Source organism: Gobio gobio (assembly GCF_949357685.1).
Source record: "Gobio gobio genome assembly, chromosome: 15".
In the NCBI taxonomy this organism is placed as follows: domain Eukaryota; kingdom Metazoa; phylum Chordata; class Actinopteri; order Cypriniformes; family Gobionidae; genus Gobio; species Gobio gobio.
In genome coordinates, this window is record NC_137108.1 from 51,746,013 (window position 1) to 51,760,902 (window position 14,890).

General features: G+C 39.7%; 1 protein-coding gene across 2 annotated transcripts in view; it reads left to right on the forward strand.

Annotated features, from left to right (window-relative positions):
* malsu1 (mitochondrial assembly of ribosomal large subunit 1) overlaps positions 1-13,028 on the forward strand; it is a 13,213-nt gene extending 185 nt beyond the window's left edge. Inside the window, exons 1-4 of one of the 2 annotated variants that reach the window (XM_079836406.1) lie at positions 1-91; positions 9,948-10,111; positions 12,687-12,768; positions 12,835-13,028. The exon at positions 1-91 is cut by the window's left edge and continues 185 nt beyond it. In XM_079836406.1, the coding sequence (XP_079692532.1) occupies positions 1-91; positions 9,948-10,111; positions 12,687-12,768; positions 12,835-12,986 (489 nt within the window). In that variant the 3' untranslated portion in view covers positions 12,987-13,028. Of the gene's footprint in view, positions 92-9,916; positions 10,112-12,686; positions 12,769-12,834 lie in introns of both variants that reach the window. The other variant, XM_079836407.1, reaches the window with a different exon arrangement.
* The last annotated feature ends 1,862 nt before the right edge of the window (positions 13,029-14,890 follow it).

Consider the following 14,890-nt stretch of genomic DNA (forward strand, 5'->3'; position numbering starts at 1 on the left):
GGAACAACAGACACACACACACTCACAACAACAGCTCAAAACTACACGAGCGCGGCTGAAGACGCCACAACACCCGCGGAACACACTCAAGGTGAGCCTCTCATTAAAGGTGCAGTGTGTAGTATTTATGAGGCTCAGGCGTAATTCACGGGTGGGACATGTCCACCACTTTTTAAAAGTAATTGAAAAATAGATTGCGGAAGGTGTGTATTAAAGCAAAAGCACGATCTACAAATCGTAATACATTCATTTAACACATTTTCCCGCCGGTCAGAAGCTTTTTTTTCCATTACAGATTTTTGCAAAACTTTTGCCATATTTCCTAATAGTCGATAAAAAAAATATTGCGAAATGCGACGTTTCCATTAAAGGTGGGGTAGGTAAGAATGATTTTGTCCGAATTTGTTTAAACTTTCTTTATATGTCAATACATAATTAAAATGTAAGTACTCTGAAAAAGAGAGTATAAAAATCGAGTGACTCTAGACTTTTTAATCTGCAATAAACACAGCTCATTATTTTCGTTCGGGCGAAACAAGTGATTGGCTTGGGCGCCTGTCACTCTCTCTCGTTACCATGGCAACCGCCGCTTTTGCTCCAGGATCCGCCCACATGCGCCCCAGTGTTGCCAAGGGCTACTTCAAACACTGTTGCCGCGGCTGTTTTTCATGTCCGCGGGTTGAAGCGACCCCAATTATGTGATATTTTGCCCCGGGATTTGCGAATTTAAGCAGGCAGCCCTACCAAAAAGACACATTTTAACTAGGGGTGTAACGATTCATCTACTACATCGATGTATCGATTTATTTTCCTATGATCTAACTACATCGATCTGTGCTCGGCAAGTTGGCCTTCCGGACGACATATATCGATCTAACATCGTTTTAAAAGGTAATCAATCGATTGTATCGATCATAGGAAATAACGCATTGGATTTAAGCACGTCAGACTTTAAATGGATGTTTTTTCTTAGCACTTTTAATGATAAAGGCGTTAAACGTTACTCGATTCAGTCTGCCTATCTGTGACATCATCGCAACGCACGCACCAGCAGCAGCGCTAAGAAAACAAAACATAGCGAACATGGCGTATGGCAGAGGAGAAGCCAACCAGCGAGAAATTATCAAGTCACCAGGAGAAAGAGCTAAGTTAGTAACGTGTTACCTGTACTTTCAACCCTTGCTAAATGTTACCTGTGCATTCCTGACACCAGTGTGCCAGCAGAGCGAGTTTTAGTACTGTTGACGACATAGTGAACGCACAGAGAAGTGTTCTGCGGTCAGATCATGTTGATATTTTTGAAAAAGAAATATGTAGAGTCATTGAAGAGTAGTTGGTTACATTTTATCTTTTGTTAAATATTGTTTGTTTATTAAACTGAGAGTTTTAGCAGGTTCAGCCAGTTTATTCAAACTGAAGAAATGTTGGTTGCACTTTATTTTTGATATTAATATTGTATTTGTATTATTTTAATGTTGAAAAACAACAGCAAAAGTAACAGGTACACCTACTATTAATTAAACCTGAAGAGAAGTTAGTTGCACTTTATTTTTGATTAATATTGTAATATTATTATGTTGGATAACAAAAGCAGAAGTAGCAGGTTAACCTACTGTTGAAATGTTGGTTGCACTTACTGTGCTTTTATTGAAAATGTATTGAATATTGAAAATGAGAGCAGAAAAGGTTAACTTCGTGTTAATTCAACCTAAACGGTTGGTTGCACTTTATTCAAATAAAATTTGAATGCATTTGCCATTAATTGTTGTTTACTTGTTTGTTTATATCCATAATTAATTGATACCTGATTCCCTTACAAGAAACAACAGGAATCTAGGAAACTTCACCTGCACTGACCAGTATCCAGATATTTATTTCAGTCACACAATTTTTGGCTAAAAAGTTACTGAATCGATTTCAAGTCACTGAATCGTTTCGGATCGTATCGTTCTAAATGAACCAAAATCGTCCTTGAATCGTATCGACAACCTCAAATCGTGATACGAATCGAATCGTTGTTAAAACGAATCGTTACACCCCTAATTTTAACCCCCAAACGTGATTTTTACCGGAGAAACACGATTGGGCTTGTTTTGGGCTAGATTTGAGTAGCAATTGGGCGGATTTTGTTGTGAAAACCTGGCAACCCTGGCGCACCCGTTAGAGTTCACAAGGCTGTATTTCTGCTGGACAGGTCGTCTTTCATTCTGATTATACATTTTTTTGGTTTATGTTTTCATGAAGCATGTCTCACTAGCACACGTAGCTGCCTAATATAGCTAACATAACATTACTTAGCATAAAGATACAATGTTATACACTTAGCGAGCCATTAGTAGAGATGATAAATACTCAATATGCTTAGCTCAAGTTGATCGCTGTCGTGTTGAATTTCGCAAAATGTAACTTTAGATAACAAAATGCATGTGTAAAAGCTAGTTAGCTTTAGCTGCTACCCTCTGTCTAAACTCTTCTACCATGTTCACCGGGAACTTTACCTGCACGTTTATTTCCGCGGTTTGTTTTTATATTCTCTACCAATGTTTACTGATGTTTTTATCTTGTATCTGTGTGTGTCGTAGACACTGTTGTGTGTGTGTATTTTAAACTTTACCAGTATCGTTATTCTAGCTTGAGAGTGAGTACTAAAAGACATCTTATTTGTTTATATTCATAATGATAAAGTTAGATTTTTTATTACATGTGATTCTGACATGATGTCACTACATGCACTTCTTCTCCGCTCGCCTCAGGTTAATAATGCGCCTTTAGCTGATCGCGGTGGGCGTGTTCATGTGTTTTGGGGGCGTGGCTTTGGAAAGAGCCCAGAAGGGAGAAGGTGGAGTGAATGGAAATAATGAGCTGTCTTTAAAACAGTCGTGAGAGGTCTACAGACACTCCATTTTTATACTTTCTTTTTTCTGAGTACTTACATTTTTTAATTATGTATTGATATATAAAGAAAGTTTAAACAAATTTGGAAAAAAAGTTTAACCAAATCCTACCTACCCTACCTTTAACCAGGGTTCCCACTCGTCCTGGAAAACCTGGAAAATTGATGACAAATTTTCCAGTCCTGGAAAACACATGGAAAATTTGAGAAAATGTAAAATGTCCTGGAAAATCTTGTTGTCTGGGAAAATTCTTTAAAAAAAAGTTATTTCATTAGCCGAGTATAAAGAGTTTATCGCTGGCCCAAACAATTAGCGCTAATTGCAGAAAGCACATGTTCAGGAATGTTGAGTTTGATGCGTATGAGTAGTATTTTGAATAATGATGTTTAAAAGCTAATGCTATTAACTGCTCAAATGTATGCAGTGAATGTTAACTCGTAAGCTGCTACATATCACATAATTTTGATATAAAGTCACATTTGTGTGTTATATAGTCATAATTGAGTGATATAAACTCGCAAGTCTTTTCTTCACAATTGACTTTTTTGCGCAGTTGCGAGTTTATATCTTGCAAGTCTGACTTCTTTTCTCAGAATTGTGAGATCTAAACTGCAATTGAAAGTTATAAAGTCCAATTCTGAGGAAAAAAGAATTGCGACAATTTTCGCGTTTATATCACAAATATGTAAACTCGCAATTGCGAGAGTCAGAATAGCGAGATAAAAAGTCACAATTACCTTTTCTTTCTATTCTGTGGTGTAAACAAGCTTCCATAGTCATTATGTATGATTAAGAGCTCATATTGAAAAATGCTGGATTGTTAGGTAATGGCATTCAACTGTACGGCTTTTAAAGACTTAGAAAGCAATATTATGCATGATCCTTGTCTTTTATTCCCGCCGTAGTAAAATTGAAAATGTCCTGGAAAAGTAATGGAAAATGGTTGCTGAAAAAGAGTGGGAACCCTGTTTAACTGATGTTATGCGACTAAAACATTTTTTTTCCTCACGTGATAAGTCATTCCAAAAATTATGCCACGTATGTTGTGAGGTTTATGTATATCCCAGCCACCGCACGCCATTATTATTAATGGAAGGAGACGCGTGTGTTATTCAAGCACTGATGGCAAGGAAAGCTCCTTATACTTCAGAGGCACATACGAGGTGTTTCTCTCTCTTATCTGCTTCAAGATCTTGATACATTTTGGCATTTTATATTGTTTTTTTTTATGAGTTTAATAAAGAACTCGTCTTCTTTCCAAACATACCGCGCGCCATCTGTAAAGAATGATCGACTTTTACGCCAGGTTATTGTGACGCATTGCTGCCACATACAGAGACGAGCAAAATGTTTGAATTTGCATGATGATAACTCAAAGTTTTACCACTTCGTTACGGGTAACAAGTGCCATGGACCGCTCATGTTAGCATCAGTGGCATAACCGGTGCACAAATATCATAACTCTATAATAGGCCTACAGTAATATATTGTATGCTATACTGTAATAGCTACATATATTCTAGAAATGTATTAAAAAGACGCTTTCAGACTTACTCAAAGGCTGGGAAACAGGCCAGTGGGTTCGTTACGCACGTCAATCCCGTTCTTATTTTGCGTCTTATGTATTAAATATACAGGCCATTCATTTATGAAACCTTGATCAAAATTAAAATACAATTTATAGAAAACGAAACTCACTTTAAAGAAATGATTTCTGCAAAACAACACTCAATAGAAATCATGTCTGACCCCACTCCATGCCGACGAATTCTTTAATATTTTTCATTGTTGCAGTTTTTTTACCACTTTGTTATTTTGGCTCGGAATTTCGTTTGCTGGAAATAGGAACTGAATTTAGAAATTAAATTTAAAATGAAAAACTTTGTTTAATAAACAAAAAATTAATTAAGCGTTTGGAGTGGAGTAGGCTACAAACGCAAAACGTAGCCTGTTTAGATTCATAGTTATGTTTAAATATTAGCCTATTATATTATTGTTTTCATTTTTATATGTTGATGATGAAAAGTGAATTGTATTTTAATTTTGATCAAGGTTTCATAAACTAATTGCCTGTATATTTAATACATCGGAACGAAACAGGGGTTTTCAAGCATCAAAAAAATAAATGTGTAATACAGCTTTAAATTAATTTTTTTCCTGTACATTAGAATGTTTTATTTTATATTTTCTTAGCAAAAAATAATGAATATCACACATTTATTACCATGATTTACAGAAGACGCCCACTAAAATGTCATTCAGTGTAACAATATTTATATATCAGAAAATCTTATTAGGCATATTTAAAACAGGAATCATTTGATGTCATATTAAAATACTCTATTTAAGTATCAAAGTCCAGCCCACAAATACTAATTAATTGTAATTTTTAAATCTTTATACTTTGACACTATCCTTCAAACCACTAGGTTTATTTGCCAGCAAGAAGTTTTTGTAAGGAAGTGAAAATCATTTAAAATATAATTAAATTTTGTATGATCACAATATATTTTAATGATTACAGGTTCGAATAAGTATATTGTTTAATTTTTTACATAAATATATCTGTTACACTGAATGAAAAAAGCATAACCCTGAATGACGAAACTTCTACTTCAGCTTATATTCCAGGCCATCTATATCAAAAAGTGAGCTTGACCAGTAAAGTTAATCACAATTATTCACAACATCTACTTATTTTTTTAAAATTCTAACAATATAAATGTTTTTTTGGCATTTCACTGAATGGCGTGCGGTTTTGTAACTTAGGAGACCACCCCATGAAAGGTGGAATTATCAAATATTTAAGAGCAATGAATTCACTTTTCTGCAGCACCACATGGTCTTCAGGGCCTTTTGATGATGTAAATCAGCCACCGTAGGAGTTAAAACGAAATTGGAATTGAGAGGAACAGAAACTAATATTCACTGGATGGTCATATACAAGTTCACCACTAGATGGGGGAAAATATCACACAGTGGAGCTTTAACATAGACTGAAGTTTGGATTTTTCTCTTAGGCATGGTGTAACAACTTAAAATAGTCTACTCCGTCATTTATGGTATTGTAGTATATATTGTAGTGTGTTTTAGAATATTTGAGTTTATTTATTATAAGTTGTGTATTTGTTGATTATTATTATTACTAGGCTATGTGCATATTTATTTAGAACATTTAGTCACCGCGAGAGAAGGGCGAAATGTTTAATTTGCATGGTGGAAGGCTAACTCAAAGTTGTTGTTTTTTTTTTTTTACCACTTCGTTATTTTGGCTCGGAATTCCGTTTGTTGGAAATATGAAGTTAATTTTGAAATGCTTTTTAAATGAAAAACTTTGCGTTTAATAAACAAAATATTTTTTTTTAAATGAAGACAGCGTTTGGAGTGCAAAATAATCTGTTCCCTGAGTCCACGGCCTTTGTTGGTATTGTGTGTACACAAATAAAAGTAGAGAGTTTATAGTTTATAATAATGTCTTGCTCTGATCTGTATGGCTAAAAATGACGAGTTGTTTCCCCTGGAGTAAAGGAAAAAATGTGCGGGCGCTTTCGTCGGACAGAGGGCTTATTTAGTTTCATAGTTAGGCTGTTTAAATATTAGCATATAACATTATTTTTGAATTAACTAGTCTGTATATTTAAAGCTACAGTGTGTGATATTTTCCGCCATCTAGTGGTGAACTTGTATATGACCATCCAGTGAATATTAGTTTCTGTTCCTCTCAATTCCGATTTCGTTTTAACTCCTACGGTGGCCGATTTAGTCCAAGATTAACATGGCTTCCAGTTCGACCTCGTCCACATTGGACACGGAGCCATCGAGTGTTAAAACGCCAAAGGCAAAGCTCGAATTTACGGGAATGTCCCTCTTTGGCTAATGTACTTTCAAGATGGAGGATCAACATGGCGACCGGCATTCGAACCCTCACCCGTATGTGTTTACAATGGCATATTATAAACTTACGAGAATACTTTATTACTTGAAAGAAGTTGTGAACATTAATGAGCACATATATTTCTGAAAGAACTAAGTATCCTTAGCGAAGAATAAACTAAAAAAGTTACACAGTGTAGCTTTAAGAAATAAGAAGCAAACCAAGACCGTCGGGAATGGATTGACATGCGTAATGTTTTCCTGTTTCCTTAACACTATTAAACAGAATTGTCCAATATTCGGGCTCATGTTATACGAGCAAAACTAAACTTTATTTTGGGGAAATATTCGGCAGTCTGTAGGCCTTCTAGAGAGATGCGCTAAAGCACTGGTGCGTAAAGGAGATTCCAGAGCGAAACTTTTTACAATGCAACTAAATATTTAAAGAGCATCAAGCTATTCAAATCTCTATTATGTAAGCACAGACAATATAACCGTATATTAGTCAGTCGTTTTAATGACGTTAAACAGTGATTTGATCATGTTTTTAATTTAAGGGCCACCCACAATTGGTCTGGCTCTGGCCCATCCAAAACTGGAATCCTGGCGCTGTGCCTGATAATAAGAATAAGAATAATCAAAAGTGTTTTGCTTTTTTATTGCATTTCTGCTGTGTTGGACTATGATGTCGCAACTGCATCAAAATATTTGATGTTTCCCCCGGCGATGAGCCGATGCCCCTCCTGTAGATCTGCTCTGGGGCCGAATCTGCCTTTAACACTCATTAATCGAGCTAATAACTCCAGCTTCAGCGGCTCTGGGGCATATTTAAAGGAACACGCCACTATTTCTGAAAATAGACTCATTTCCCGAAGTTGTGTGTCCAGAGTTTGAGTGTGTGTGTGTGTGTCCAGGGTTTGACTGTGTGTGTGTGTGTGTGTGTGTGTGTGTGTGTGTGTGTCCAGGGTTTGATGTGGGTCTGCTGGTGTCCGCCCTGAGGCAGGAGAACGCTGTGGACATCTGAGGGTGTGTGTGTGTGTGTGTGTGTTGTGTCCAGGGTTTGACTGTGTGTGTGTGTGTGTGTGTGTCCAGGGTTTGATGTGGGTCTGCTGGTGTCCGCCCTGAGGCAGGAGAACGCTGTGGACATCTGAGGGTGTGTGTGTGTGTGTGTGTGTTGTGTCCAGGGTTTGACTGTGTGTGTGTGTGTGTGTGTGTGTGTGTGTCCAGGGTTTGACGTGGGTCTGCTGGTGTCCGCCCTGAGGCAGGAGAACGCTGTGGACATCTGAGGGTGTGTGTGTGTGTGTGTGTGTGTGTGTTGTGTCCAGGGTTTGACTGTGTGTGTGTGTGTGTGTGTGTGTGTGTGTGTGTGTCCAGGGTTTGACTGTGTGTGTGTGTGTGTGTGTCCAGGGTTTGACTGTGTGTGTGTGTGTGTGTGTGTGTGTGTGTGTGTGTGTGTCCAGGGTTTGATGTGGGTCTGCTGGTGTCCGCCCTGAGGCAGGAGAACGCTGTGGACATCTGAGGGTGTGTGTGTGTGTGTGTTGTGTCCAGGGTTTGACACTGTGTGTGTGTGTCCAGGGTTTGACGTGGGTCTGCTGGTGTCCGCCCTGAGGCAGGAGAATGCTGTGGACATCTGAGGGTGTGTGTGTGTGTGTTGTGTCCAGGGTTTGACTGTGTGTGTGTGTGTGTGTCCAGGGTTTGTGTGTGTGTGTGTGTGTGTGTGTGTGTGTGTGTGTGTGTGTGTGTGTGTGTGTGTGTGTTGTGTCCAGGGTTTGACTGTGTGTGTGTGTGTGTGTGTGTGTGTGTGTGTGTTGTGTCCAGGGTTTGACTGTGTGTGTGTGTGTGTAAGTGTGTGTTGTGTCCAGGGTTTGACTGTGTGTGTGTGTGTGTGTGTGTGTGTGTGTGTGTGTGTGTGTGTGTGTCCAGGGTTTGACTGTGTGTGTGTGTGTGTGTCCAGGGTTTGACTGTGTGTGTGTGTGTGTCCAGGGTTTGACGTGGGTCTGCTGGTGTCCGCCCTGAGGCAGGAGAACGCTGTGGACATCTGAGGGTGTGTGTGTGTGTGTTGTGTCCAGGGTTTGACTGTGTGTGTGTGTGTGTGTGTGTGTGTGTGTGTGTGTCCAGGGTTTGACGTGGGTCTGCTGGTGTCCGCCCTGAGGCAGGAGAACGCTGTGGACATCTGAGGGTGTGTGTGTGTGTGTGTGTGTGTGTGTGTGTTGTGTCCAGTGTGTGTGTGTGTGTGTGTGTGTGTGTGTGTGTGTGTCCAGGGTTTGACTGTGTGTGTGTGTGTGTGTGTGTGTGTGTGTGTGTGTGTCCAGGGTTTGACGTGGGTCTGCTGGTGTCCGCCCTGAGGCAGGAGAACGCTGTGGACATCTGAGTGTGTGTGTGTGTTGTGTCCAGGGTTTGACTGTGTGTGTGTGTGTGTGTGTGTGTGTGTGTGTGTCCAGGGTTTGACTGTGTGTGTGTGTGTCCAGGGTTTGACTGTGTGTGTGTGTCCAGGGTTTGACTGTGTGTGTGTGTGTCCAGGGTTTGACATGGGTCTGCTGGTGTCCGCCCTGAGGCAGGAGAACGCTGTGGACATCTGAGGGTGTGTGTGTGTGTGTGTGTGTGTGTGTGTTGTGTCCAGGGTTTGACTGTGTGTGTGTGTGTGTCCAGGGTTTGACTGTGTGTGTGTGTCCAGGGTTTGACTGTGTGTGTGTGTGTCCAGGGTTTGACATGGGTCTGCTGGTGTCTGCCCTGAGGCAGGAGAACGCTGTGGACATCTGAGGGTGTGTGTGTGTGTGTGTGTGTGTTGTGTCCAGGGTTTGACTGTGTGTGTGTGTGTGTGTGTGTGTGTGTGTGTGTGTGTGTGTGTGTGTGTTGTGTCCAGGGTTTGACTGTGTGTGTGTGTGTGTGTGTGTGTGTGTGTGTTGTGTCCAGGGTTTGACTGTGTGTGTGTGTGTGTGTGTGTGTGTGTGTGTGTCCAGGGTTTGACTGTGTGTGTGTGTGTGTGTGTGTGTGTGTGTGTGTGTGTGTGTGTGTGTGTCCAGGGTTTGACTGTGTGTGTGTGTGTGTGTGTGTGTTGTGTCCAGGGTTTGACTGTGTGTGTGTGTGTGTGTGTGTGTGTGTCCAGGGTTTGACTGTGTGTGTGTGTGTGTGTGTGTGCGTGTGTCCAGGGTTTGACTGTGTGTGTGTGTGTGTGTCCAGGGTTTGATGTGGGTCTGCTGGTGTCCGCCCTGAGGCAGGAGAACGCTGTGGACATCTGCGTGATCAAGGTCCCGCCGGAGCTCAGATACACAGATCACATGATCATCGTGAGCGGAGCGTCTCCACGACACCTGAGCGCCATGGCAGAGTTTGTGCTCAAAGCGGTGAGGAGGAGCACACACACACACACGACACACACACACGACACACACACACGACACACACACTCACACACACACTCACACACACTCACACACACTCACACACACACTCACACACACTCACACACACACGCCACACACACACACACACCCACACACACTCACTCTGGAGAGCCAGAACACACCTGAAGACTGACCCCAGATCTGTGGACGCTCGCTCTGGGAATTACGAGTTATAAATTAGGAATTATAAACTGGGAATTACAAACTGGGAATTACGAGTTTTAAACTGGGAATTATAAACTGGGAATTACGAGTTATAAACTAGGAATTATAAACTGGGAATTACGAGTTATAAACTGGGAATTACGAGTTATAATCTGGGAATTATAAACTGGGAATTACGAGTTATAAACTGGGAATTACAAGTTATAAACTGGGAATTACGAGTTATAAACTGGGAATTACGAGTTATAAACTAGGAATTATAAACTGGGAATTACGAGTTATAAACTGGGAATTACGAGTTATAAACTGGGAATTACGAGTTATAAACTAGGAATTATAAATTGGGAATTACGAGTTATAAACTGGGAATTACGAGTTATAAACTAGGAATTATAAACTGGGAATTACGAGTTATAAACTAGGAATTATAAACTGGGAATTACGAGTTATAAACTGGGAATTATAAACTGGGAATTGCGAGTTATAAACTGGGAATTATAAACTGGGAATTACGAGTTATAAACTGGGAATTATAAACTGGGAATTACGAGTTATAAACTAGGAATTATAAAGTGGGAATTACGAGTTATAAACTGGGAATTATAAACTGGGAATTACGAGTTATAAACTGGGAATTATAAACTGGGAATTACGAGTTATAAACTGGGAATTACGAGTTATAAACTAGGAATTATAAACTGGGAATTACGAGTTATAAACTGGGAATTATAAACTGGGAATTATGAGTTATAAACTAGGAATTATAAACTGGGAATTACGAGTTATAAACTAGGAATTATAAAGTGGGAATTACGAGTTATAAACTGGGAATTATAAACTGGGAATTACAAGTTATAAACTGGGAATTACGAGTTATAAACTAGGAATTACGAGTTATAAACTAGGAATTATAAACTGGGAATTACGAGTTATAAACTGGGAATTACGAGTTATAAACTAGGAATTATAAACTGGGAATTACGAGTTATAAACTAGGAATTATAAAGTGGGAATTACGAGTTATAAACTGGGAATTATGAGTTATAAACTAGGAATTATAAACTGGGAATTACGAGTTATAAACTAGGAATTATAAAGTGGGAATTACGAGTTATAAACTGGGAATTATAAACTGGGAATTACAAGTTATAAACTGGGAATTACGAGTTATAAACTAGGAATTACGAGTTATAAACTAGGAATTATAAACTGGGAATTACGAGTTATAAACTGGGAATTACGAGTTATAAACTAGGAATTATAAACTGGGAATTACGAGTTATAAACTAGGAATTACGAGTTATAAACTAGGAATTATAAACTGGGAATTACGAGTTATAAACTGGGAATTACGAGTTATAAACTAGGAATTACGAGTTATAAACTAGGAATTATAAACTAGGAATTACGAGTTATAAACTAGGAATTATAAAGTGGGAATTACGAGTTATAAACTGGGAATTACGAGTTATAAACTGGGAATTACGAGTTATAAACTAGGAATTACGAGTTATAAACTAGGAATTATAAACTGGGAATTACGAGTTATAAACTGGGAATTACGAGTTATAAACTAGGAATTACGAGTTATAAACTAGGAATTATAAACTGGGAATTACGAGTTATAAACTGGGAATTACGAGTTATAAACTAGGAATTACGAGTTATAAACTAGGAATTATAAACTGGGAATTACGAGTTATAAACTGGGAATTACGGGTTATAAACTAGGAATTATAAACTGGGAATTACGAGTTATAAACTAGGAATTACGAGTTATAAACTAGGAATTATAAACTGGGAATTACGAGTTATAAACTGGGAATTACGAGTTATAAACTAGGAATTACGAGTTATAAACTAGGAATTATAAACTGGGAATTACGAGTTATAAACTAGGAATTATAAACTGGGAATTACGAGTTATAAACTAGGAATTACGAGTTATAAACTAGGAATTATAAACTAGGAATTACGAGTTATAAACTAGGAATTATAAAGTGGGAATTACGAGTTATAAACTGGGAATTATAAACTGGGAATTACGAGTTATAAACTGGGAATTACGAGTTATAAACTAGGAATTACGAGTTATAAACTAGGAATTATAAACTGGGAATTAGGAGTTATAAACTGGGAATTACGAGTTATAAACTAGGAATTACGAGTTATAAACTGGGAATTACGAGTTATAAACTAGGAATTACGAGTTATAAACTAGGAATTGTGAGACTCACAATTACCTTTCTTCCTTTCACTCCGAGGAGGAAACGCGGCTCCATAGAGCTGGTCAGAACTAGAGCTGGGCTGTAGAGTCTCTCAGGTTCTCATTCCCTCTTTCCACCTGCAGTTCAAGTTCCTGCGGACGGGCGAGGAGCGGCACGTTCGGCTGGAGGGCCGGGACTGTGACGACTGGAAGTGCATTGACTTCGGTTGGTATGGGCTGTGAGTGAGACTCTGAGTGACACGCGTGTGCTTGACGTGTTCTGTGTCTGCAGGACCCATGGTGCTCCACCTCATGCTGCCACACACCAGACACACGTATGAGCTGGAGAAGCTCTGGACCCTGAGGTCACATGACGAGCAGCTGCGCCACATCCCACGCCACACACTGCCCGCTGACTTCATCTGTGACATCACACACACCTGATGCTGCACAATCATCAGAAAGAGCTGCTAAACCTCAATAAAAGATTTAAAACACTGTGTGTGTGTGTGTCTCTCGACTGAATGTGTGTGTGAGTCGACTGAATGTGTCTCTCGACTGAATGTGTGTGTGTGTGTGGACTGAATGTGTCTCTTTACTGAATGTGTGTCTCGACTGAATGTGTGTCTCGACTGAATGTGTGTGTCGACTGAATGTGTCTCTTTACTGAATGTGTGTCTCGACTGAATGTGTGTGTCGACTGAATGTGTCTCTTTACTGAATGTGTGTCTCGACTGAATGTGTCTCTTTACTGAATGTGTGTGTCGACTGAATGTGTCTCTTTACTGAATGTGTGTGTGTGTGTGTGTCGACTGAATGTGTCTCTTTACTGAATGTGTGTGTGTGTGTGTGTCGACTGAATGTGTCTCTTTACTGAATGTGTGTGTGTGTGTCAACTGAATGTGTCTCTTGACTGAATGTGTGTCTCGACTCAATGTGTCTCTTTACTGAATGTGTGTCTCGACTGAATGTGTCTCTTTACTGAATGTGTGTGTCGACTGAATGTGTCTCTTTACTGAATGTGTGTGTGTGTGTGTGTCGACTGAATGTGTCTCTTTACTGAATGTGTGTGTGTGTGTGTGTCGACTGAATGTGTCTCTTTACTGAATGTGTGTGTGTGTGTCAACTGAATGTGTCTCTTGACTGAATGTGTGTCTCGACTGAATGTGTCTCTTGACTGAATGTGTGTGTGTGTGTGTGTCGACTGAATGTGTCTCTTTACTGAATGTGTGTGTGTGTGTCAACTGAATGTGTCTCTTGACTGAATGTGTGTGTCGACTGAATGTGTCTCTTGACTGAATGTGTGTGTCGACTGAATGTGTCTCTTGACTGAATGTGTGTGTGTGTGTCGACTGAATGTGTCTCTTGACTGAATGTGTGTGTGTGTGTCAACTGAATGTGTCTCTTGACTGAATGTGTGTGTCGACTGAATGTGTCTCTTGACTGAATGTGTGTGTCAACTGAATGTGTCTCTTGACTGAATGTGTGTGTCGACTGAATGTGTCTCTTGACTGAATGTGTGTGTGTGTGTGTGTCGACTGAATGTGTCTCTTGACTGAATGTGTGTGTGTGTGTGTGTCAACTGAATGTGTCTCTTTACTGAATGTGTGTGTGTGTGTGTGTGTCGACTGAATGTGTCTCTTGACTGAATGTGTGTGTGTGTGTGTGTGTGTGTGTGTCGACTGAATGTGTCTCTTGACTGAATGTGTGTGTGTGTCGACTGAATGTGTCTCTTGACTGAATGTGTGTCTCGACTGAATGTGTCTCTTGACTGAATGTGTGTGTGTGTGTGTGTGTCGACTGAATGTGTCTCTTTACTGAATGTGTGTCTCGACTGAATGTGTCTCTTGACTGAGTGTGTGTGTGTGTGTGTGTGTCGACTGAATGTGTCTCTTTACTGTGTGTGTGTCTCGACTGAATGTGTCTCTTGACTGAATGTGTGTGTGTGTGTGTCGACTGAATGTGTCTCTACTGAATGTGTGTGTGTGTGTGTCGACTCAATGTGTCTCTTTACTGAATGTGTGTGTGTGTGTGTCGACTGAATGTGTCTCTTTACTGAATGTGTTTGACTGAATGTGTGTGTGTGTCAACTGAATGACTCTTTACTGAATGTGTGTGTGTGTCAACTCAATGTGAGTGAACTTTTGCTCTAATCAAAGAGGATTGTGGAATAACAGATTATAACAACAACACTAATAATGGTGAACAATTCACAAACTGGGAATTGAGAACTGCAGTTGTGTCGCCCGTCTCTTTAAATGCTGGAGCTCTTCAGAGCAGGCCGGACTCTGATTGGCTGTCAGTGATCAGAGCTGTGACTGATATTCTCACTGATGGACACGAGCAGC